At 41.7% G+C, this 26875-nt stretch overlaps 1 protein-coding gene across 1 annotated transcript in view; it reads right to left on the bottom strand.

Annotated features, from left to right (window-relative positions):
• LOC311105995 (diacylglycerol kinase delta-like) overlaps positions 1-26875 on the bottom strand; it is a 91803-nt gene that overhangs the window by 20781 nt on the left and 44147 nt on the right. The window contains exons 12-22 of the mRNA XM_084148249.1: positions 25910-26004; positions 25663-25762; positions 25224-25494; positions 24592-24753; positions 24132-24260; positions 19869-19965; positions 19383-19493; positions 18391-18487; positions 17803-17910; positions 11652-11765; positions 132-266 (exon numbers count right to left, since the gene is read on the bottom strand). Coding sequence (XP_084004375.1) covers positions 132-266; positions 11652-11765; positions 17803-17910; positions 18391-18487; positions 19383-19493; positions 19869-19965; positions 24132-24260; positions 24592-24753; positions 25224-25494; positions 25663-25762; positions 25910-26004 — 1419 coding nt within the window. The remainder of the gene's footprint in view (positions 1-131; positions 267-11651; positions 11766-17802; positions 17911-18390; positions 18488-19382; positions 19494-19868; positions 19966-24131; positions 24261-24591; positions 24754-25223; positions 25495-25662; positions 25763-25909; positions 26005-26875) is intronic.

The following is a 26875-nucleotide window of genomic DNA, read 5'->3' as shown; positions in this document are numbered from 1 at the left end:
GGATGCCGAGTATTTCCGGACCACGACCGGACCTGGAAAAACTGGATCCTACTTGGTCAGGTCACTTGCTCAGGCAAAACTCGAGGCCCTAGAAATAAAGCATTTGTGGGACCCCATAGATGTGTACTCACTCGGTCTCTGGTGAGAGTCTGGGTGCGGTTCTTGTGGATAATCTTGATGTACCCCGGGGGCTGGACCCAGGCCTCTCCGTCCACCTGCACCGGCACCCCCTCATCCCCGAGGATGGTGATCTTCACTGTACGACACTGCAATAGGAGAGCAGATGGGGAGAAACATTCAACCAGAAATGCTATGAAACCACGAAAGAGACTGGTCATTTGCTATCCATGTCCATATTCATGGTGATACGCACACGATTAAAAACATAAGTGCTGGGCTAATAAAGTATACAGTGCATTCGGAAAGTATTCAGACCCCTCCAAGCGGGCTGTCATGTGTCTTTTACTGAGGAGTGGCTTCCATCTGGCCACTATACCATAAAGGCCTGATTGGTGGAGTGCTGCAGAGATGGTTGTTCTTCTGGAAGGTTCTCCCATCTCCACAGAGGAACTCGGGTTCTTGGTCACCTCCCTGACAAAGGCCCTTCTCCCCCGATTGCTCAGTTTGGCCGGGCGGCCAGCTCTAGGAAGAGTCTTGGTGGTTCCAAACTTCTTCCATTTAAGAATGATGGAGGTCACTGTGTTCTTGGGGACCTTCAATGCTGCAGAAATGTTTTGGAACCCTTCCCCAGATATGTGCCTCAACACAATCCTGTCTCGGAGCTCTACGGACAATTCCTTCGACCTCATGGCTTGGTTTTTGCTCTGACATGCACTGTCAACTGTGGGACCTTATATAGACAGGTGTGTGCCTTTCCAAATCATGTCCAATCAATTGAATTTATCACAGGTGGACTCCAATCAAGTTGTAGAAACATCTCAAGGATGATCAATGGAAACAGGATGCACCTAAGCTCAATTTCGAGTCTCATAGCAAAGGGTCTGAATACTTATGTAAATAAGGTATTTCAGTTTTTTATTTATAATACTTTTGCAAAAATGTCTAAAAAACGTTTTTTGCTTTGTCATTATGGGGTATTGTGTGTAGATTGAAGAGGAAAATCAATTTTAGGTGTCTGAATACTTTCCGAATGCACTGTCCATTAAAATAACACAAAGGCCTGCACACTGTATATGCTTGCATTTACAACCCTCAAAAGGGATAGTTCACCCAAATTACAAATTGGTTTCCTTACCCTGTAAGCAGTCTATGCACAAGGTATGACAGCAATCCATGATTTGCTTTTGTTTACCTGGCCACTGTTTCCAAATGCTAACTTTTTTGCATTTGTAGCCCAAATCCAATGCAAGGCAATGAATACCCTGGATGGCTGTCATACCTTGTACATAGACTGCTTACAGGGAAAGGTAACCTAAATGTTATTACGTGATTTCCCTTAAATGACAATATTGACAAATGTTTTCAATCACTTTGGTGCATTTTACAGATGTAAGTGGTATATTTTCAAAACTCTAAACTGATAACACTTGTAATGTCCCCTGTATTATGTTCAGAACCTTGATTTTGCATTCATCGGAGTTGAACACATCTTTCACCCCTGAGTCATTCATGCAAAATTGATGTTTTCCATGAAATACCATGACAACATTTTGTTTAGTCACCAATACGTCAAATAATTATAGGCTCACCGTTTAGTAATTTTAACAAACATTTAATTAAATAGCAAAAAATGCAAGGTACAATTTTCAAAACTGTGCTTTTTGAAGTGCTTGAATAGAAGAAACAGTAGATGGTAAATATACTTTTAAATACAGTATTTGGCTATAACTTAATTTTTCTTTACATTCTTTTTTTGCAAACCACATTTTTTATGATTTGTTTCCAATGGCAATGTTGAGAGCATGTGGAGAAATATGTCAGTCTTACAGTTTCATTATTCATACTGTATACAGAACATACAGTGGGGAGAACAAGTATTTGATACACTGCCGGTTTTGCAGGTTTTCCTACTTACAAAGCATGTAGAGGTCTGTAATTTTTATCATAGGGACACTTCAACTGTGAGAGACAGAATTTAAAACAAAAATCCAGAAAATCACATTGTATGATTTTTAGGTAATTAATTTGCATTTTATTGCATGATATAAGTATTTGATACATCAGAAAAGCAGAACTTAATATTTGGTACAGAAACCTTTGTTTCCAATTACAGAGATTACATTTACATTTACATTTTAGTCATTTAGCAGACGCTCTTATCCAGAGCGACTTACAGTTAGTGCATACATTATTTTATCGAACCCACAACCCTGGCGTTGCAAACGCCATGCTCTACCAACTGAGCTACATCCCTGCAGGCCATTCCCTCCCCTACCCTGGACGACGCTGGGCCAATTGTGCGCGCCGCCCCATGGGTCTCCCGGTCGCGGCCGGCTACGACAGAGCCTGGATTCGAACCAGGATCTCTAGTGGCACAGCTAGCACTGCGATGCAGTGCCTTAGACCACTGCGCCACTCGGGAGACATCATACGTTTCCTGTAGGTCTTGACCAGGTTTGCACACACTGCAGCAGGGATTTTGGCCCACTCCTCCATACAGACCTTCTCCAGATCCTTCAGGTTTCGGGGCTGTCGCTGGGCAATACGGACTTTCAGCTCCCTCCAAAGATTTTCTATTGGGTTCAGGTCTGGAGACTGGCTAGGCCACTCCAGGACCTTGAGATGCTTCTTATGGAGCCACTCCTTAGTTGCCCTGGCTGTGTGTTTCGGGTCGATGTCATGCTGGAAGACCCAGCCACGACCCAATTTCAATGCTTTTACTGAGGGAAGGAGGTTGTTGGCCAAGATCTCGTGATACATGGCCCCAACCATCCTCTCCTCAATACGGTGCAGTGTCCTGTCCCCTTTGCAGATAAGCATCCCCAAAGAATGATGTTTCCACCTCCATGCTTCATGGTTGGGATGGTGTTCTTGGAGTTGTACTCATCCTCTGTAGCTCAATTGGTAGAGCATGGCGCTTGTAACGCCAGGGTAGTGGGTTCGATCCCCGGGACCACCCATACACAAAAAATGTATGCACGCATGACTGTAAGTCGCTTTGGATAAAAGCGTCTGCTAAATGGCATATTATTATTTATTATTATTCTTCTTCCTCCAAACACGGCGAATGGAGTTTAGACCAAAAAGCTCTATTTTTGTCTCATCAGACCACATGACCTTCTCCCATTCCTCCTCTGAATCATCCAGATGTTCATTGGCAAACTTCAGACGGGCCTGGACATGCGCTGGCTTGAGCAGGGGAACCTTGCGTGCGCTGCAGGATTTTAATCCATGACGGCGTAGTGTGTTACTAATGGTTTTCTTTGAGACTGTGGTCCCAGCTCTCTTCAGGTCCAGGTCCTGCCGTGTAGTTCTGGGCTGATCCCTCACCTTACTCATGATCATTGATGCCCCACGAGGTGAGATCTTGCATGGAGCCCCAGACCGAGGGTGATTGACCGTCATCTTGAACTTCTTCCATTTTCTAATAATTGCGCCAACAGTTGTTGCCTTCTCACCAAGCTGCTTGCCTATTGTCCTGTAGCCCATCCCAGCCTTGTGCAGGTCTACAATTTTATCCCTGATGTCCTTACACAGCTCTCTGGTCTTGGCCATTGTGGAGAGGTTGGAGTCTGTTTGATTGAGTGTGTGGACAGGTGTCTTTTATACAGGTAACGAGTTCAAACAGGTGCAGTTAATACAGGTAATGAGTGGAGAACAGGAGGGCTTCTTAAAGAAAAACTAAAAGGTCTGTGAGAGCCGGAATTCTTACTGGTTGGTAGGTGATCAAATACTTATGTCATGCAATAAAATGCAAATTAATTACTTAAAAATCATACAATGTGATTTTCTGGATTTTTGTTTTAGATTCCGTCTCTCACAGTTGAAGTGTACCTATGATAAAAATGACAGACCTCTACATGCTTTGTAAGTAGGAAAACCTGCAAAATGGGCAGTGTATCAAATACTTGTTCTTCCCACTGTACGTAGGACAAATCATCATAAATAGGGGTATTGTATAGCCATTTCTGCCCCATGTAACAAGGTATAAAATCACATTTTCTATGTGACTTCTCAACTGAGATAATGAGTGGAATATATTGTTATATACAACCCAGGTATTTCAGCAGTGCATTGTACACTACAATATAATTCCAAATGGTAGCAGATAGTGACTCTTTCCACTTTGTCCTATTGAAACACACTGGCTGATGGAGGATGATGATGTACTATTTACAACCTCATCCATATATGATTTGGTTTTACCTTCCAAAATAAATGCATGTCAATTGACACATTTATGATGTAAGAATATAGAATTTTATAGTGTCCAGCAGTTATTTAAGTGATAATGCCCGAGAAGCCAGTGTTTGGAGGATATATTGGCATGGGTGTTGTTTGGCCCGAGACGAAGTCGAGGGGGATTTTTCCCACCTAACCAATATATCCTCCAAACACCGGCTTCGAGGGAATTATCAGTTTTATACAACGGGTCACCAACATATTCAAATAATAATTGACATATTTTCACTAAAAACGTTATTTTGATGAATTTATTCATACTATTTCATCCTTCCACAAGATATAGTCCCGACACAAATCTAGGGTTGCTACCCAAGCCGGCTGGTCGTTCGTTCTATCGGTTTGGTTGCTAGAGACACGACCCAGTCGTTAAAGTATTTTTGTTCTGTATCTATGGACGCGACCCAGTCGTTCGTTCTAAATGTTCCATTGCCATACTGACTGGCAACGTTCTTATCCCTTGCTTGCTAGCTAGCCAACTACGGCTAACGTACACGTCAAAAAGTGCAGCCAGAATAACAGCAAAGTAGCCGCATTTGTTTAAGCTGTTTTCTAGTGACATTTATTTGGATACATCCATAACAATGAGCTAATGAGGTGCGATTTCGCCTGGCATAGAAAATGTGCTCACTTGTCAGGACACTGTTGTTCAGAGGAGCTAGCCAACAACACAGCTAATACAATCACTTCAAACTGAAGCTGGAAAGACTGCAAACTAGCTGCATGTTTTATATTTTTTCAATTTACATTTCTTTGTATATATCCATAAAAATGATGTCAGCTGATTCATGATTTCGACTGGCTGAGAAACACTGCCTGCCTGTCTGTCTCGTCCCGACACGTTCATTACAATGGGACAGCTGGAGATCGAATTTGAATATTGAAACAATGTTGCAAATGACGTAGAGACAGACAGCAAGGTTTATACAAATCGCCGCTGTTGAAAACTAAATTTTAGTCTAAAAGAAATGTGAGATAATGTCTAGATGCTTTTTATAGTGGAGATCAAGTTTATAAAAGTGCCTGGCTGGGCTGGTGAGGTAGTGAATTGCGCAGTCACTGTCAGATGGAACAGAATAAATAGGCATTTTAATGTCATAGATGTAGCCGGTGGTAATTTGTGGAATAGACACCGGCTGGAATGCGGTTTTAACCCATCAGCATTCAGGATAAGACCCACCAGTTGTATAACAAATTATATACGTCAACTAGGCAATATACAATTGTGGTTCAGTAGTTATTCGTTTTGAACAGTTTGATTAAGTGATATTTAAATGTATTTACTTTGGTGCAATTTTCACAGTATGTGGTACATTTTCACAACTCTTACGCACAAAAATCTAAACAGATAATCAAAATGGCTTGTTTCAAAACTCGAAGCACATTTTTAATTGACTGAGTACAACAAACAAATTCACAGTCACTTGTTCACGGCACCAAATCACTCTTTCAATTTGGATACATTTTCAAATCTAAGTATCTGCTTTTCAAAATACAATATTCACTTTACTTTTTACATTACTTTATTGTCATTTGTTAATAATACAATGAACTAGTGGTTCCTCAATTAAAAGTTTCATCATACTGCGATATAGCGTGCGGTATACAGTGGATACGGTACTGTGTGTTACAGTGCTTGCCGTTAATGCTCGTTCAAACCATCTTTGAGCACATCTACTCCATTTATTAAATCAGGGCATTTGAAGCCGAGCAGAGATCATCATGCCATGCAATCATGAATACACTTCATGATTAAAATTGAATTATATATTTCATTTTAGGCCTATAGCTTACTCTACCTAAAACATCTGTTAATACAATCCGTGCTTGTTGGTGCTTGCTTTTTTGCACACATAATTTGACCGCTGCAGTTTGAGATTATATATACAAAAGAAAATGCATTTTACAGTAGCCTACGTAGGCCTATACAAGTCCTTCAAAAATAGAAATATGGGCAGAATATTGTATGAAATATTTGGATGGTTAAAGGCCGACATTTGGTCGTTTCAATTAAATCTGGTCGTTTCAATTCAAATGTGACTCGTTCCATTCTCGTTCCATTCTCCATTATTTTGTTGATATTATATCCTGGCCTTTATTTACGATTATCTTTTTGAAGAATGTATTTTTTTCCTGAAGAACACAAACCATTCACACCAACCAAAAGTGTCAAAGACTCCAGCCACCCTAGTCATAGACTGTTCTCTCTGCTACCGCACGGCAAGCAGTACCGGAGTGCCAAGTCTAGGTCCAAAAGACTTCTCAACAGCTTCTACCCCCAAGCCATAAGACTCCTGAACAGCTAATCATGGCTACCCAAACTATTTGCACTGCCCCCCCACCCCCACCCCATCTTTTTACGCTGCTGCTACTCTGTTAATTATTTATGCATAGTCACTTTAACTCTACCCACATGTACATATTACCTCAACTACCTCAACTAGCCGGTGCCCCCGCACATTGACTCTGCACCGGTACCCCCTGTATATATAGCCTCCCTACTGTTATTTTATTTTTTACGTCTGCTCTTTTTTTCTCAACACTTTTTTGTTGTTGTTTTATTTTCCTTTTTTTATAAAAAAATTAATGCATTGTTGGTTAAGGGCTGTAAGTAAGCATTTCACTGTAATGTCTACACCTGTTGTATTCGGCTCATGTGGCCAATAAAATTTGATTTGATTTGAACATCTCATTCAAATTAGTTTAGGTCACCAATTAGCTATTATGAGAGTTTCGGCTGGCTATTGTCCAATTTAATCATCAAGGCGTGAACTGTGACCAATGTCCATCACTGCTGTAAGCCCAGTACAGTAGTAGAAATATATATTTGAATTAGATTTTAAAAAATGCTGATGTTTATTAGGCTACTGTACAGTGTGACAAAAAACAACAGGACAATTACATTTTTACTGTAGCCATACTGTATACCTAATTCCTTAGATAAGGGAGAGAAGCCATGTCCAGACTTTCTCGGCGACCTCAAGTACTCATTTACTCTGACTTTTATGTTTTGTTTCATCACTCATGGATAGAAACTTCTGGAGACACAGTATTCATGATGGTTCACTTGTAAGCCAAATTTGCCTTGGGATCCATCCCATTTGGTATTCTGTGCCCACTCATGGTATCTCTCTTCGGTTATGCATTCTTGGAATAGCAGAACAGCAGAACGGTCCAGACAGCCTACGCTGTGCTTGGTGAGCAGTTCGTCAAGTTCTGGTGTCAGACGTGGAATGGAAATGTCAGGGTGAACCGATGACCTGATGAATCTGCCACAGTTGTTGCTTCTGCCTGTCAGAGGTGGAGTTCCAGAGATCACAGGTTTGCTGGCATGGATTGTGACTCCAAAATATCGTCCCTCGCCCTCTTCAACGCATCATTCTCCGCCTCGCCAATGTGGCCTGGCACTCTGTCAATGCCGCCTGGCTCTGGACCAATGCATCAGCCGTTGCCCGTATCTCTGCCCTCAGAGAATGTTTATCTTTCTGCTGGTCTGCTTTCAATGACTCCATCTCCGTTTTCAAAGTTTTCATCTGATCCATGTGCATCTTCAGATGAGCTTTATGGTACTGCCCTGAGCTCCCAATCTTTGTTGTACTAAATACTTTTTTCGTTAGAACAGACTATCTGGGATTGATTATAATTTGTTTGCTTTCTTTTCGCATTCTTTCTTCAATATAATCATTCATTCATTCATTCAGCAGGTTAAACCCATTCATTCAGAAGGGTAAAACCTCACTCCTACCCTCGCTCAGTTGACTGACCGCAGCACCTATCGGTAGCCTAAACTGTGGCACAAATTGGGGGATGTTTCACACCTAACCAAGCTATAAGACTATACTTTTGTAAATTAATGGAGGTGTGAACGTTTCTGTCCGAGAGTCTCTCTCCTCTCGTTCTAGAGTCTTGCATCGGGCAAAAATAAATCAGGTGGTCCCGGAGTTGAGAGAGAACTTGGGTAAATACAAATGGTGTGGACTGACAATAAAAAAAATTAAATAGGATACTTGTGCCTTATAGCCCATTACATAAACAAAGAGTTAGTGTGTGTGGAGAGGGTGCTATCCACCACAGTGTGGGGCAGTGGGACAGTTCCCTGCGCAAAACTGCAGATAATATAAGGCAAACTATTGTGAAAGAATACTTGGGGATCTTGTTGATTTCCTCTATCGCTTCAGATGCCAAACTCGCCTTAGAAACAAGCAAACAGCCTAGTCTTCACCTGGTAATTGTGTGGTTCCAAAGGATAAAGCGTCACCTACAGCTGGATTTGTGGTGTCAGAGAGAAGAAGCCAGCTGACTAGGCACGGTGGATGACATACTTTTCCCGCACAGCAATTTGAAGAAATTCAAGTGATGAATGACTGTTTTGAAGTTATTGTTTAGTAGCTTTATTTGTTGGCTAATTCAGGCTTTCGTTCATAGACCATACGCAGGCCATATAGGCTTACAGTTTCAATTCAACTATTTTATTATCTAAATAATATTATGTTATTAGAAGGCTCTTTCAAAGCGATTTGAGTTGTCAATGTGCCGCATTGCATTGTGAAAATAAATAAGATATTGCTCTTAATTCATGGCATGGTTTCTATTTATCCAAATGTTGAATATACATTAATTCATGCAGGAACTTCTTACTCAGCACTGTCAACACTTTGTATTCAACACTTTTATAAGCCACAGAATGCGCGTTCTTCCTATTTCCACTCAGCGCTACAACAAGCACTGCAGCAGTACTGAATGAGTAGGAAAGTGTCTCTATAGGCTTGCGTTGATGTTATTATTAATGGCTTGGGGCTTTTTTAATATTGAGGAATATTTCACTTTCTCTGTTCATAGGAGTAACAACATGAATTTGTGCATGAGTTTTGCCATTAGCTGGAAGACGGTGTCCCTTTTTGGTCAGTGTCTGTGGAGGAAAGGGAGAGCGGAGGGATGTTGAGAGGCGGAACCCTCAGTCTGCTGCGCTCTCCCTCCGCTGACACTGACAATCAGATGCAGGCCCTATCAGTTTTCCCTGTTAACACTATCAACGTTTCCCTTTGCTGTGGCAATTGTGATCGAATCAACGCAATATTAGTGACTTTCAATGCAACATACCGAAACAAAACTATTTTGTTTTAGGCACAACGCATTAGAGTTGGAGTGCATTGACACGCACGACTCATCCCGTACTCTACACAGACCGGTGAACTGGACTGTGTTTACAGAATGAGCGGTCGTGAGTAGATGCGCTTGCTTTGAGATGCATGTAGCCACGTGTGCACATTTTGTTCATATCCTTTGCTAGTTAGTGAGTTATTAGCCCAGATATAGATCATTTGTAGTCAGCAATAGCAGAGTGATTGCTTCCTACAAGAGCACAAAACATGTACATTTCTAGACATCTTTGAAAAGAGTCAGTTAAAGAGCTTTTTTTTGTCTTAAAGGGGCAGTGTTCTATTTTGAGACAGGCTTGAATAAGCTAAGTAGCCAATGGGCAGAGGGTAGCATAATTTGTCTGATTCTCTGTAATAATGGTATAGAAATAATAATGCATTTTATTTTGTAAAGTGTATTTTTTGCATCAAACAGCACAACAACATTTTTAGCCTACTTGGCCACTGTTAAAACTGTAACTTAAAGTGGGTACAGCCTGAGTGTTCACAGTAATCGTGCTCTGGAAGTTGCACCGAATTTTCACAACGTTCAAGTTTGCGCTCAGCAGACCTGAAATTTGCTCAGTGACTAAAACAATTAGAGGGAACATTGGTAGTAGGTGCCAGGCGCACCGGTTTGTGTCAAGAACTGCAACGCTGCTGGGTTTTTCACGCTCAACAGTCTCCCGTGTGTATCAAGAATGGTCCAGCACCCAAAGGACATCCAGCTAACTTGAAACAACTGTGGGAAGCATCGTAGTTAATATGGGCCAGCATCCCTATGGAATGCTTTCGACACCTTATAGAGTCCATATGCCCTGACGAATTGAGGCTGTTCTGATGGCAAAGGGGGGTGCAACTCAGTATTAGGTGTTCCTAATGTTTGGTATACTCAGTGTAGTTTGATAACTGCTTAACACTGTGAAATTCAATATTTTTACCTCAAATGTATCAATTTGAAATCAAATCATATATGGATGTGTCTTCAAGCAGGCGATACTGTATCAGTTGACAATTCACATAGGTGATCAGAAAATGGTATACCACACCATGCTACGTTTTTAGTCGGCAACTGCTTTACAATACCGTTATACCTGATGATTTGTCCTACGTATGTAATGTATAAAGATAATGAAACCTGCCATTGGATAAAAATTATAAAATAAACTGTACGAAAATTATATTTACCATCTACTATTCTTTATATTAAGCACTTCAAAAAGAACAGTTTTGAAATGTGTATCTTGTATTTTTTGCTATTGGATTAAATGGAAGTTAACATGACTTATGTATTGGTGACTAAATGAAAATGTTCTCATGGTATTTCACGGAAAACATAGGGTGAAAGATGTGTGAAACCCCAATGAATGCACAATCAAAGGTTTTGACCATAAAGATAGGAAGCAAGTGTTATCAGTTTAGATATTGGTACTTCAAGAGTTTTGAAAATATACCACTTACAACTGAATGATGCACCAAATAAATGATTTAAAAAACTAACAAATGACAAGAAAATCATATCAAAAGTAATGTGAATATTGCATTTTGAAAAGCAGATCCTTAGATCGAATATGTATCCAAATTGAAAGTGATTTGATGTAGTGAAAAAGTGACTGTGAATTTGTTTGTTGTACTCAGTAAATTGAAAATGTGCTTAGTCTGATTAGATTTTTGTCCTTAATTGCACCAAAGTGATTGAAAATAACTAACATCACGGGTGACAAGCAAAGCATAGCAGCACAACTAACGGTTGTTTGTCAGATAAGCATTCGCCAAGTGTCTCCAAAGGTGTCTTAGCTTTCATAGTGTATTATGACGCATGATAAGTTGGACAGACGACAGCCTCTTCTGTCCATTGAGCCAATGCTGCTGCCCTGTTTCAAGGTCATTTATGTCTCTAGCTGACTACTCTGTCTGCATGCGTCACCTAAGCGATGTTGTGGATGGTGCGGCAGGTTAACCTGTGTGACAGCCTGTGTCCCAAATGGCCGTATATAGTGCACTACTTTTGGGTCCTGGTCCCAAAAAGGAATAGGGTGCCATTTGAGACACAGCCTGTGTCACAGGAATAGGGTGCCAGGACCCATTTGGAATGCAGACACATTCATCTGTACATTAACAGAGTCTGCAATGTGTGTGTGTGTGTGTTACCTGTGCGATACGGTGGTGCTGCAGGTTGATGACTCTGGACACAGCCATTTGAATGCTGCCAAACACCGCCACCACCTCCAGGATCTTATCGTCAAAGGACGGTGCCGTGAACGTCTGCAAGGAAGAGGACATGTCATTTTTTACATACACTGATTGTACAAAACACCCCTTTTTGTCCTCAGAACAGCCTCAATTCATCAGGGCATGAACTCTAAAAGGCCCATGTTGAATCCAATGCTTCCCATAGTTGTGTCAAGTTGGCCGGATGTCCTTTGGGTGGTGGACCATTCTTGAAACACAAGGGAAACTGTTGAGCATGAAAAACCTAGCAGCGTTGCAGTTCTTAACACATTCAAACCGGTGCGCCTGGCACCTACTACCATACCCTGTTCAAGGGCACTTAAATATTTTGTCTTGCCCATTCAGCCTCTGAATGGCACACATACACAATCCATGTCTCAAGGCTTAAAAATAATTTTTTAACCCGTCTCCCCCCTGACTAAAGTGAATTTTTCATCTGTATTCACCTGGTCAGTCTATGTCATGGAAAGACCAGGTGTTCCATATGTTTTGTACTCAGTGTATATGCCACATATATTGGTCGAGTGGCAACACTCTTCGACACGTCACATATACAGAGCCTTCAGAAAGTATTCACACCCCTTGACTTTTTCAAAATGTTGTTGTGTTACAGCCTGAATTTAAAATAGATTAAATGTAGATTGTGTTACCTGCCTACACACAATACCCCATAAGTGGAATTATGTTTTTAGAATTGTTTACAAATTCATAAAAATGGAAAGCTGAAATGTCTTGTTATGGCATGCCTAAATAATTTCACACACTGTGTGCAATAATAGTGTATAACGTGATTTTTGAATGACTACCTCATCTCTGTACCCCACACATACAATTATCTGTAAGGTCCCTCAGTCAAACACAGATTCAATTACAAAGACCAGGGAGGTTTTCCAATGCCTCGCCAATGTAACGCCAATGCCTCGCCAATGTAACGCCAAGGTAGTGGGTTCGATCCCCGGGACCACCCATACACAAAAAATGTATGCACGCATGACTGTAAGTCGCTTTGGATAAAAGCGTCTGCTAAATGGTATATTATTATTATTATTATTAAGAAGGGCACTTACTGGTAGATGGGGACATAAAAAAAAAGCAGACATTAAATATCCCTTTGAGCATGGTGAAGTTATTCATTACAATTTGGATGGCGTCTCAATACACCCAGTCACTACAAAGATACAGGCGTCCTTCCTAACTTAGTTGCCGGAGAGGAAGGAAACCGCTCAGGGATTTCACCACGAGGCCAATGGTCCTTAAATGTACACAGAGAACTAACATTAATAATAATATGCATGTCAATCTCTCCTGGCTCAAAGTAGAGGAGAGATTGACTTCATCACTACTTGTATTTGTGAGAGGTATTGACATATTGAATGCACTGAGCAGTCTGTTTAAACTACTAGCACACAACTCGGACACCCATGCATAGTCCACAAGACATTCCACCAGAGGTCTCTTCACAGTCTAGAAAGTCCAGAACAGACTATAGGAGGTGCACAGTACTACATAGAGCCATGACTATTCCACATCAAATAACTCATGCAAGGAGTAAAATCAGATAAAAAAATTAAAAAAAAGAAAACAAACAAACAAAAAAAAAACTCCTATGGAGTAGTGGGGATTGTGAAGAGACAAACACACAGGCACAGACACATGCGTACACACACACACAATAACATATGCACTATACATACACTAGACATGAATTTTGTGTTGTAGATATGTGGTAGTAGAGTAGTGGCCTGAGGGCACACACTTAATGTGTTGTGAAATCTGTTGTGAAATGTTTTGTAATGTTTTTAAAATTGTATAACTGCCTTAATTTTGCTGGACCCCAGGAAGAGTAGCTGCTGCCTTGGCAGCAGCTAATGGGGATCCATAATAAATAAAAATGGTGACTTTAAAACAGTTTCAGAGTTTAAATGGCTGTGATAGGAGAAAACTGAGGATGGATCAACAATATTGTAGTTACTCCACAATACTAACCTAAATGACAGAGTGAAAAGAAGGAAGCCTGTACAGAATAAAAATATTCCAAAACATGCATCCTGTTTGCAATAAGGCACTCAAGTAAAACTGCAGAAAATGTGGCAAAGAAATTAACTTTATGTCCTGAATATGAAGCGTTATGTTTGGAGCAAATGCAACACAACACTGAGTACCACTCTTCATATTTTCAAGCATGGTGGTGGCTGCATCATGTTATGGGTATGCTTGTCATCGGCAAGGATTAGGGAATTGTTTTGGGGATAAAAATAAACGCAATAAAGCTAAGCACAGCCAAAACCCTAAAGGAAAACCTGGTTCAGTCTGCTTTCCAACAGACACTGGGAGACAGATTCCTAAAACCAAGGCCAAATATACACTGGAGTAGCTTAGCAAGACGACATTGAATTTTCCTGAGTTGCCTAGTTACAGTTTTGACTTAAAATCGGCTTGCAAATCTATGGCAAGACTTGAAAATTGCTGTCTAGCAATGATCAACAAACCAACTTGACAAGAGCTTGAAGAATTATAAAAATAATAATGTGCAAATATTGTACAATCCAGGTGTGCAAAGCTCTTAGAGACTTATCCTGAAAGACTCACAGCTGTAATCGCTGCCAAAGGTGATTCTAACATGTATTGACTTGAGTGACCCATAAAAAGAAAAAATCTGTGTCACAGAGGGACAAAAATAAAAGATTAAGGTAAATAAGGAAGCAAAAGGCCAAAACAGCAGAATAACTCAGTTTTGTAATTGTGCTTAGCTCTATTCCATTTCTTTTTTATCCTGAAAAACTCCCCAGTCCTTAACAATTACAAACATACCCATAACATGATGCAGCCACCACTATGCTTGAAAATGTGGAGAGTGGTACTCAGTAATGTGTTGTATTGAATTTGCCCCAAACATAACACTTTATACAAAAATTACATTTTTTTGCAGTATTACTGTAGTACCTTGTTGCAAACAGGATGCATATTTTGTAATATTTTTATTCTGCACAGGCTTCCTTCTTTTCACTCTATCAATTAGGTTAATATTGTGGAGTAACTACAATGTTGTTTTGTCCTATTACAGCCATTAAACCGTAACTGTTAGGCCTCATGGTGAACTCTGAGCAGTTTCCATCCTCTCCGGCAACTGAGTTAGGAAGGACGCCTGTATCTTTGTAGTGACTGGGTGTTTTGATACACACTCCAAAGTGTAATTAACAACTTCACCATGCTCAAAGGGATATTCAATGTCTGCTTTTCTTATTTTTACGCATCTACCAATAGCTGTCCTTCTTTGTGGTTAAATCTGTTTGAAATTCACTGCACACCTGAGGGACCTTACAGATAATTGTATGTAGTCATTCAAAAATAAAGTTAAACATTATTATAGTTCATGCAACTTATTATGTGACTTGTTAAGCAAAGTTTTACTCTTGAACTTATTTAGGCTTGCCATAACAAAGGGGTTGAATACTTATTGACGTAAGATATTTCAGCTTTTTTATTTTTATTAATTTGTAAACATTTTGAAAAACACAATTCCACTTTCAAATTATGGGGTATTGTGTGTAGTCCAGTGACAAAAAAAATCGCAATTTAATCCATTTTAAATTCAGGCTATAACACAACATTTTTCAAAAGTCAGGGGGTGTGAACATACAGTGAATTAGGAAAGTATCCAGAACCGTTGACTTTTCCACATTTTGTTACGTTACAGCCTTAATTCTAAAATGGATTTAAAAAAATAAGAATCCTCATCAATCTACACACAATACCCCATGATGACAAAGCGAAAACAGGTTTTTAGAAATGTTAGCAAATTAAAAAAAAAATACAAATAACAAATAAAATACCTGATTTACGTAAGTATTCAGACCCTTTGCTATGAGACTTGAAATTGAGCTCATGTGCATCCTGTTTCCATTGATAATCCTTGAGCTGTTTCTACAACTTGATTGGAGTCCACCTGTGGTAAATACAATTGATAGGACATGATTTGGAAAGGCACACACCTGTCTATATAATGTCCCACAGTTGACAGTGCATGTCAGAGCAAACACTAAGCCATGAGGTCAAAGGAATTGTTCGTGGAGCTCAGAGACAGGATTGTGAAGAAGCACAGATCTGGGGAAGGGTCCCAAAAAATGTATGCAGCATTGAAGGTGCCCAAGAACACAGTGGCCCCCTGCATTCTTAAATGGAAGAAGTTTGGAACCACCAAGACTCTTCTTAGAGCTGGCCGCCCAGCCAAACTGAGCAATCGGGGAAGAAGGACCTTGGTCAGGGAGGTGACCAAGAACCTGATGGTCACTCTGACAGAGCTCCAGAGTTCCTCTGTGGAGATGGGAGACCCTTCCAGAAGGACAACCGTCTCTGCAGCACTCCTCCAATCAGGCCTTTATGGTAGAGTGGCCAGACAGAAGCCACTCCTCAGTTAAAGGCACATGACATCCCGCTTAGAGTTTGCCAAAAGGCACCTAAAGGACTCTCAGACCATGAGCAACAAGATTATCTGGCCTGATGAAACCAAGATTGAAATATTTGGCCTGAATGCCAAGCATCATGTCTCGAGGAAACATGGCACCATCCCTACGGTGAAGCATGGTGGTGACAGCATCATGCTGTGGGAATGTTTTTCAATGGCAGGGACTGGGAGACTAGCCAGGATCGAGGGAAAGATGAAAAGAGCAAAGTACAGAGAGATCCTTGATGAAAACCTGCTCCAGAGCGCTCAGGACCTCAGACTGGGGTGAAGGTTCACCTTCCAACAGGACAACAACCCTAAGCACACAGCCAAGACAATGCAGGAGTGGCTTCGGGACAAGTCTCTGAATGTCCTTGAGTGGCCCAGACAGAGCCCGGACTTGTACCCGATCGAACATCTCTGGAGAGACCTGAAAATATCTGTGCAGCGACGCTCCCCATCCAACCTGACAGAGGTTGAGAGGATCTGCAGAGTAGAATGGGAGAAACTCCCCAAATACAGGTGCCAAGCTCGTAGCGTCATACCCAAGAAGACTCGAGGCTGTAATCCCTGCCAAAGGTGCTTCAACAAAGTACTGAGTAAAGGGTCTCAATACTTATTTTTAATACATTAGCAAAAATTTCACAAAAATTGTTTTTTGCTTTGTCATTATGGGGTATTGTGTGTAGATTGATGAGGAATACTTTAAAAAATTTGTTTTATCCATTTCAGAATAAGGCTTTAACGTAACAAAATGTGGAAAAAGTCAAGGGGTCTGAATACTTTCCGAATGCACTGTATATGTTGTGCATTGTACACTGTACACTGAGTGTACAAAACATTAGGAACACCTTCCTAATATTGAGTTACACCCCCTTTTGTCCTCAGAACAGCCTCAATTCATCAGGGCATGAACTCTACAAGGTGTCGAAAGCGTTCCACAGAGATGCTGGCCCATGTTGTCTCCAATGCCTCCCATAGTTGTGTCAAGTTGGCTGGATGTCCTTTGGGTGGTGGACCATTCTTGATACACACGGAAAACTGTTGAGCGTGAGAAACCCAGCAGCATTGCAGTTCATGACACCCTCAAACCGGTGCGCCTGACACCTACTACCACACCCCGTTCAAAGGCACTTAAATATTTTGTCTTGCCCATTCACCCTCTGAATGGCACACATACACAATCCATGTCTCAAGGCTTAAAAATAATTTTTTAACCCGTCTCCTCCCCTTCATCTATGACATCAATAAGGGATCATAGCTTTCATCTGGATTCACCTGGTCAGTCTATGTCATGGAAAGAGCATGTGTTCCTAATGTTTTGTACACTCAGAGTATATCTCATATGTGGTTAGTCACACATAAACACAACGCTGACTGGGGGGATTGATGTGATGTGGGTTAGATTTGTGCTGGGTGTATTCTGGTTTTGTAGAGGGAAGGGGTTAAATAATAATTATCATTATTATACAAATATTAATAATACTTGTGATTTACATAGCACTTTACAAAGACCCAAAGATGCTTAAAACATTAAAAACAAAAATGTGGAAGAAACATGTGAGTACTGAGTCATATTGTAGTTATGCAACAACAACACAAAGAGAGGGTTTTGATGACACTTACATCATCCTCTTTGGTCCCGCCCCAGAAGTTGGTGCCGCCTGCGTAGCTGGGGATGTTCAGGACAGCTATGCCCTGCAGACTGGGTAGGGGGATAGACCTCCCGTCGCACTAAACACACATATTATCATATTGTAACAGAACAAAACTGTCTGCATATGCTCTGATACAAACTCCCACAATCACAACACCAGACATTAATCGAAAAGTCCAAAAACGGATGTGCCAATCCCAGATTGCCCCTTAGGGTCAGGGTTAGATTTATGGGATGTCTCTTTAGGGTACGGCACACTGAGGCGCATGACACGTAAAATATATGACGTACATCATTGTCCGTTTTTTTTGTCTGTCGAAAGTTTAACGCATCTCTGCTTTTTTTCCGAATGAGTTGCACACGTACAAAGGCGGATATATTGTTCTTTGTCTGACAAGTTTTTTGTTGGACAATTTTAACTAATCTCTGTTGTCATTCATCCAGCAACGGATGACAGCCATTGAAAAACCATTGGCTCCATCCGGGATATTCAGACAAAATCTCAAAATGGCCATACCCTTAGTTGCACCCACTTGGTTACTGTTGTGTTTTCTTACCTCCAGCAGTACCTTCTGCTCTAGGTTCTTGTAGGTGCGATGCAGCAGCTCCTTGGTGCCCAGAACCCCGTACCACATCATGTTCTTGGTGCGACTCCTGAACACAGACCGACCCACATCTTAACACAGTGACCGAGCACACACATACATATACATAGAACCAAAACACAAAACACAAAGAAATGTACTTTATGTTCGACAAAGAAACGTTAGGCTCTTTGTGGAGAGCAGTGGCACAGAAATGGAAGACATTGCTATTCTAAAGGACAAAACACACTGTGAGGACGAAGGTAAAAGCAGGTAAAAGCTAACATGTCGCGGCCACTCACTGCTTTTAGCCGTTGGTCTTTGCGGTGTGTCTGAGCTATAAACAGTCTCTCCAGGATTTTGGGGGTTTCTTTATTTTGCTTTGATTTTCCTGCGGCAATACAGACATTTTGCGAAGACATGGGACTGATTTCGGACTAATTTCCTACAGTTCAGCGCATTTTGCCTTGGCTAACGCAGTGTTCTTATGCTCAAACATTATAAGAAAATCAAAGTGGGCCCCAATCGGTGTGCCCTTCTTGCCCGGTCAGACAAATATTCCTGAATTAATTGTTTTTTGAATTTTCGATTCTCCCTGACTGGTTTTACTTTGGTGATTGTTATTTACATAATATTTTCTACTTTCTATTTAATTTTTGTCGTTTAAGTTTACACAAAGTGTTTTTCCAATCCCAAAAGTTAATTTCTAAACTGTTTGGTCTGTTTTACAGTTTTACACTGACCCAGACTAGACCACTTGAGACCCAGACCCAATCTATTGAGACCCAGACCCAATCTATCAAGACCCTGTGTATTGAGACCATGACCAGACCAACACTGTATTTATGTGGTCTCAAGACAAAGACCACGAGATCAAGACTCCATCTCTGCTTCTCACCCTATCCAGGACTGGGTCTACCTGGTTTAGTTAGCAGGCGAGAGCTTCCGCCTCATTCCTCAGTTACCTGCACTTCTCTGGATGCTCGTCCCGCTTATTGTTGAAGTCCAGTGAGATCTTAGCATCCAGGCCGATCCCAAAGTAGTTGTTCATCACACATTTCTCAGTGTAGCAGTCACTGAAACCAAACACAGTACATGGTCACTCACAACTCTGGCTCAAAAGTTAGATGATGACGATGAGGTTGGGCATAACGGGATCGTTCACTTCAAACGCATGGGGAAAGCAGGGACATTGAAAGAGGAAGGCAGAGCTCTTTCCCATGCTTTTTAATATACCACTAGCTACTTCAATCCGTGTCCACTAGCATTGCTCCATGCTCCAAAGACGCTGGTCAGGAAATTCTGGACGTTGTTTAATAACCAGCTAACAAACCTACAAACGGTTTGGATGAAATTACAACACCAAAGGTAAGTTGAAAATCAGCTAAAACCTAAAAAGTTAACTAACCCTTTATGGGAAGGAGGAGAAAGACTGAAACGTGGACACTCACAAGGTCTCTGGGTCGAAGCTGAAGGAGTCAGCGTTGACCAGCAGTCTGCTGATGACCGAACTGCTGGAGAGGGAGCCAGAGATACCAGCCCTGAGACCTGAACACACACATAAACACACACACACTTAACACTGACTGACAATTGAGCACAGACAGAGCAAAATTACAGTACCAGTCAAAAGTTTGGACACACCTACTCATTCAAGGGTTTTTATTTATTTTTACTATTTTCTACATTGTAGAATAATAGTGAATACATCAAAACTATGAAATAACACATATGGAATAATGTAGTAACCAAAAGTGTTAAACAAAGCAAAATATATTTTATATTTGAGATTCTACAAATAGCCACCCTTTGCCTTGATGACAGCTTTGCACACTCTTGGCATTATCTCAACCAGCTTCACCTGGAATGCTTTTCCAACAGTCTTGAAGGAGTTCCCACATATGCTGAGCACTTGTTGGCTGCTTCTCCTTCACTCTGCCGTCCGACTCATCCCAAACCATCTCAATTGGGTTGAGGTCGGGGGATTGTGGAGGCCAGGTCATCTGATGCAGCACTCCATCACTCTCCTTCTTGGTAAAATAGCCCTTACACAGCCTGGAGGTGTGTTGGGTCATTGTCCTGTTGAAAAACAAATGATAGTCCCACTAACCCCAAACCAGATGGGATGGCGTATCACTGCAGAATCCTGTGGTATCCATGCTGGTTAAGTGTGCCTTGAATTCTAAATAAATCACAGACAGTGTCACCAGCAAAGCACCCCCACACCATAACACCTCCTCCTCCATGCTTTACGATGGGAACTACACATGCAGAGATCCTCCGTTCACCCACACCGCGTCTCACAAAGACACGGCCCCGTTGGAACCAAAAATATCAAATTTGGACTCCAGACCAAAGGACACATTTCCACCGGTCTAATGTCCATTGCTCGTGTTTCTTGGCCCAAGCAGGTCTCTTCTTCATATTGGTGTCCTTTAGTAGTGGTTTCTTCGCAGCAATTCAACCACGAAGGCCTGATTCACACAGTCCCCTCTGAACAGTTGATGTTGAGATGTGTCTGACTTGAACTCTGTTCATTTATTTGGGCTGCAATTTCTGAGGCTGGTAATTCTAATGAACTTATCCTGCAGCAGAGGTAAATCTGGGTCTTCCATTCCTGTGGCGGTCCTCATGAGAGCCCGTTTTATCATAGCGCTTGATGGTTTTTGCGACTGCACTTGAAGAAACTTTCAAAGTTCTTGAACTTTTCCGGATTGACTGACCTTCATGTCTTAAAGTAATGATGGACTGTCGTTTCTCTTTGCTTATTTGAGGTTTTCTTGCCATAATATGGACTTGGTCTTTTACGAAATAGGGCTATCTTCTGTATACCCCCCTACCTTGTCACAACACAACTGATTGGCTCAAACGCATTAAGAAGGAAAGAAATTCCAAAAATTAACTTTTAAGAAGGCACACCTGTTAATTGAAATGCATTCCAGGTGACTACCTCATGAAGCTGGTTGAGCGAATGCCAAGAGTGTGCAAAGCTGTCATCAAGGCAAAGGGTGGCTATTTGAATAACTCTTTTTTGGTTACTACATGATTCCATATGTGTTATTTCATAGTTTTGATGTGTTCACTATTATTCTACAATATAAAAAATAGTAAAAATAAATAAAAACCCTTGAATGAGTAGGTGTGTCCAAACTTTTGACTCGTAGTGTATATCACAGGAATATAATGTCTAATATTGTTACAAATAGGTGTCAATTATTTCCGGTGTACTAGTGCTGAGCGATTAACCAAAATGTTGGTTATTTTTCGTTTTTTAAACAACTATATGGCCAATATTGGTTCAATTATTTGAATTCCATTTCATTCTGGTTTTCTCTGCGAGCTCAATGCGCACATTGCGCTGCAGTTTCTCTAGAGATGAATCAGATCATGCCCAAACTGTGCCATGTAGTAGGCAGTTGTAGTTTCCAACAGGCCAATGTTCAACATAATTATCAAGTTTTCTATGCTAAACTAACTACAATGACCGGTCTGTGTTTCTTTTACGCCTGCTACGTAAGGGACAGAAAAATGCGGATCAAGAGGGGATACATAGAGAGCAGTTTCTTCGCCAGGTATCTCTACCTGAAAATACATGATCTACAGTGAGGGAAAAAAGTATTTGATCCCCTGCTGATTTTGTATGTTTGCCCACTGACAAAGAAATGATCAGTCTATAATTTTAATGGTAGGTTTATTTGAACAGTGAGAGACAGAATAACAAAAAAATAATCCAGAAAAAAGCATGTTAAAAATGTTATAAATTGATTTGCATTTTAATGAGGGAAATAAGTATTTGACCCCTCTGCAAAACATGACTTAGTACTTGGTGGCAAAACCCTTGTTGGCAATCACAAAGGTCAGACGTTTCTTGTAGTTGGCCACCAGGTTTGCACACATCTCAGGAGGGATTTAGTCCCACTCCTCTTTGCAGATCTTCTCCAAGTCATTAAGGTTTCGAGGCTGACGTTTGGCAACTCGAACCTTCAGCTCCCTCCACAGATTTTCTATGGGATTAAGGTCTGGAGACTGGCTAGGCCACTCCAGGACCTTAATGTGCTTCTTCTTGAGCCACTCCTTTGTTGCCTTGGCCGTGTGTTTTGGGTCATTGTCATGCTGGAATACCCATCCACAACCCATTTTCAATGCCCTGGCTGAGGGAAGGAGGTTCTCACCCAAGATTTGACGGTACATGGCCCCGTCCATCGTCCCTTTGATGCGGTGAAGTTGTCCTGTCCCCTTAGCAGAAAAACACCCCCAAAGCATAATGTTTCCACCTCCATGTTTGACGGTGGGGATGGTGTTCTTGGGGTCATAGGCAGCATTCCTCCTCCTCCAAACACGGCAAGTTGAGTTGATGCCAAAGAGCTCGATTTTGGTCTCATCTGACCACAACACTTTCACCCAGTTCTCCTCTGAATCATTCAGATGTTCATTGACAAACTTCAGACGGCCCTGTATATGTGCTTTCTTGAGCAGGTGGACCTTGTGGGCGCTGCAGGATTTCAGTCCTTCACGGCGTAGCGTGTTACCAATTGTTTTCTTGGTGACTATGGTCCCAGCTGCCTTGAGATCATTGACAAGATCCTCCCGTGTAGTTCTGGGCTGATTCCTCACCGTTCTCATGATCATTGCAACTCCACGAGGTGAGATCTTGCATGGAGCCCCAGGCCGAGGGAGATTGACAGTTCTTTTGTGTTTCTTCCATTTGCGAATAATCGCACCAACTGTTGTCACCTTCTCACCAAGCTGCTTGGCGATGGTCTTGTAGCCCATTCCAGCCTTGTGTAGGTCTACAATCTTGTCCCTGACATCCTTGGAGAGCTCTTTGGTCTTGGCCATGGTGGAGAGTTTGGAATCTGATTGATTGATTGCTTCTGTGGACAGGTGTCTTTTATACAGGTAACAAGCTGAGATTAGGAGCACTCCCTTTAAGAGTGTGCTCCTAATCTCAGCTCGTTACCTGTATAAAAGACACCTGGGAGCCAGAAATCTTTCTGATTGAGAGGGGGTCAAATACTTATTTCCCTCATTAAAATGCAAATCAATTTATAACATTTTTGACATGCGTTTTTCTGGATTTTTGTTGTTGTTATTCTGTCTCTCACTGTTCAAATAAACCTACCATTAAAATGATAGACTGATCATTTCTTTGACAGTGGGCAAACGTACAAAATCAGCTGGGGATCAAATACTTTTTTCCCTCACTGTAAGTGATTGTTAGTTGGTATTCAGCAGTCCTAAAAGTATGCTTTATTTACTTTGAAGAACTACTAAAATAGTGATTTTGTCAGACAGCATAGGCAGCAGCTCTATAGAGATGAGATGATGACTTGGAATGAAATAATAAAGTCATCAAATAAAAAAAAAATTATATACACAACAACTGAAATATTTTATTAAAGTAAAGTAATGTGAATAACTGATCGTTATTTAGTGATAAGCAGTAATGGGCAGTCACTACCGTCCCAGGACTTTAATTAATTGTTTTATTCTGTGTTGTTACAGCATTTAACTCACATAATGCATAGTGCATTTGTTTAAAAAGAAATATCGAAACTGAAATTGAAAATTGTGATTTGTTTTTTATAATCGAACCGACCTCAAAAAGAACTAATCGCGCAGCACTACAATGTACACAAGTGTCCAAGGGGGTCGGGGTCGATTTGGGAACTGAGGGCCCTCGGTACAGAGCTGGTGAGAACTTGTGCCCTTACTTGGGTAGAGGATCTTGGTGTTGAGCATCGGCATGTTCTCGCGACTTCCTGTCTGGGCAGGAAGTGACGCTGAGCTGCCCAGTGACAGGCTTCCTTTGCTGATGAGCTTCTCACAAGGAGTCTTGGACACTACAGGATGAAACAGAGATACAGAAAGACATGCGACACAGAAAGACATGAGACACAGAAAGACATGAGACACAGAAAGACATGAGACACTGGGATCTTGATTAAAGACCCACTCATTTGAAAAACAACGCACATTTATAAGTGATAATCTTCAAGAAAAAATGGGCACGCATCATTAATTAAATGATCAGTTTCATCTGGGCCGTGTTCATTAGGGCACATAACGAAAAACAATTTAAAAGGTGGTCCTTCCCTGGTTCGAACTGTTTTCTTACGTTTGGTACCAAATTAACATGACCCAGGTTAGGAGACTCCGGGTTCAATGACTGACCTCTGCGGATTGGATGACTCCTGGTGCTTTTACAGGCGTTCCCGCTGTAGGACGACTGCAGAGACAGCTTGTCCTGCTCTTCCTCCTCCTCCTCCTCCTCCCCCTCCTCCTCCACCCCCAGAGCAAACACCTCCTGAGTCTGGGCATTCTGCTCGTCCACCGCTGATAGAAGATGAGTATAGATGATAGATGGCAACTATATTATATCAGGGTTGGGGTACATCCATTCCATTTCGCTTCACTCAATTCAGGAAGTCAACTGAAATTCGTATTCCAATAACTATCAAGCCTGATCTGAGACATGGCTACAAGGTTACCCAGGAGTCCTGCTCTACTGTTGCAATGCTCATGGCTTTGATGTTTTGTCTGTCCTGTTTTTATGTAACATGTGAAACATCAAGTATGTGAAGTAGATCAGTGTAGTCTACTATGTTTTTATGTTTGTTTATTTTTTTTTACCACATCAGACAAAAAGTTCCCTTACAGGAAAAATAACCTTATTGTAATTCTAATTCCAATTTTCATAATTGCTTTTCATGGAGGTCTGAATTGGAAATTCAGTTTACTTCCTGAATTGACCCCAACCATGAACTCTATAGAACAGAAGTAGCGGTAGGAAGATCACATCTCACCTTTCTCAGTGTGCTCAATGATCTGCCTGATGGCTTTCTTCAGGCTGTTGGCTCTCAGCATCAGCTGTTCCCTGGGTTTAAAGATACCCGTCAGGGGCCTGGGGGAGCACGGGAGGGCAGCGGGTGCGGGCGACGAAGGCACCAGAACCCCCTCGCCCTCCTCCTGCTCCTCAGCGATGGTGGGGGGGGGGGCAGGCATCATAGTAGATGCCTGCGCCTCCTCGTTGAGCGTCTTCAGCAGCGAGTCCAGCTTCTCCTTCAGAACCCCACACTGCAACCAACCGACCAATCAACACAGATCGGATTCACTGGATTAGTGCAAACATGGCTGGAGGGAGTTTCCACCATATTTCCAATACCAGTCATTTACATAAAATCAGTGAAGGGATGTCAACAAGGTGAGATAATTGGGACAAAGCCATGGTTCCTCCCAGCTTACCTTCTTGGCCATAGCCTCTGACTCCTCGGAGCTCTCCTTGTTCTTCTCGTAGGCCTTCCCCACCCGAGCCACAAAGTCCTTCACTGTCTCACACAGTACCCTACAAAAATGCAAAACACAGGCACAACACACACACACAGTCAGGTCAACGAAATCCACACCTAACAACCCTTGCGATAGTGAAGCTGGACATAAGAAACGGAATGGACATAGCAGGCAGGCAGACTGATTGAAGCGACAAACATACTTAGCTGAGGAGATGACCACTGAGTGCTGATCTGAAGTCAGGATCTTGGTCAAGTGGGCTGCCACAGAGTCCTCGTAGGTCAGAATCTGTTGCACCTGTGGCACAGGTAACAATCAAGGTCGAAAACAGGCTAGTCTTCAGGAAATGTGTCTTAAACTGCACAGCATCACCTCACACAGAGCATTCGGAAAGTATTCAGATCGCTTGACTTTTTCCACATTTTGTTACGTTACAGCCTTATTCTAAAATTGATTAAATTGTTTTTCCCCCTCATCAATCTACACACAACGCCCCATAATGTCAAAGCAAAAACAGATCTATACATTTTTGCAAATGTATTACAAAAAAAAAACTGAAATATCACATTTACATAAGTATTCAGACCCTTTACTCAGTACTTTGTTGAAGCCCCTTTTGCAACAATTACAGCCTCGAGTCTTCTTGGGTATGACGCTACAAGCTTGGCACACCTGTATTTGGGGAGTTTCTCTCATTCTTCTCTGCAGATCCTCTCAAGCTATGTCAGGTTGGATGGGGAGCGTCGCTGCACAGCTATTTTCAGGTCTCTCCAGAGATGTTAAATCGGGTTCAAGTCCGGGCTCTGTCTGGGCCACTCAAGGACATTCAGAGACTTGTCCTGAAGACACTCCTGTGTTGTCTTGGCTGTGTGCTTAGGGTCATTGTCCTGATGGATGGTGAACCTTCGGCATTGAGTATACCACATCAGTCATCGGCTTCATCAATAAGTGCATCGATGACATTGTCCCCACAGTGACCGTACGTCAATACCCCAACCAGAAGCCATGGATTAGAGGCAACATCTGCACTGAGCTAAAGGGTAGAGCTGCCGCTTTCAAGGAGCGGGACTCTAACCCGGCCGCTTATAAGAAATCCCGCTATGCCCTCAGACAAACCATCAAACAGGCAACGCGTAAATACAGGACTAAGATTGAATCCTACTACACC

This window comes from Coregonus lavaretus (genome assembly GCF_964263955.1).
Source record: "Coregonus lavaretus genome assembly, chromosome: 30".
In the NCBI taxonomy this organism is placed as follows: Eukaryota; Metazoa; Chordata; class Actinopteri; order Salmoniformes; family Salmonidae; genus Coregonus; species Coregonus lavaretus.
This window is presented reverse-complemented; position numbering and strand designations above follow the sequence as displayed.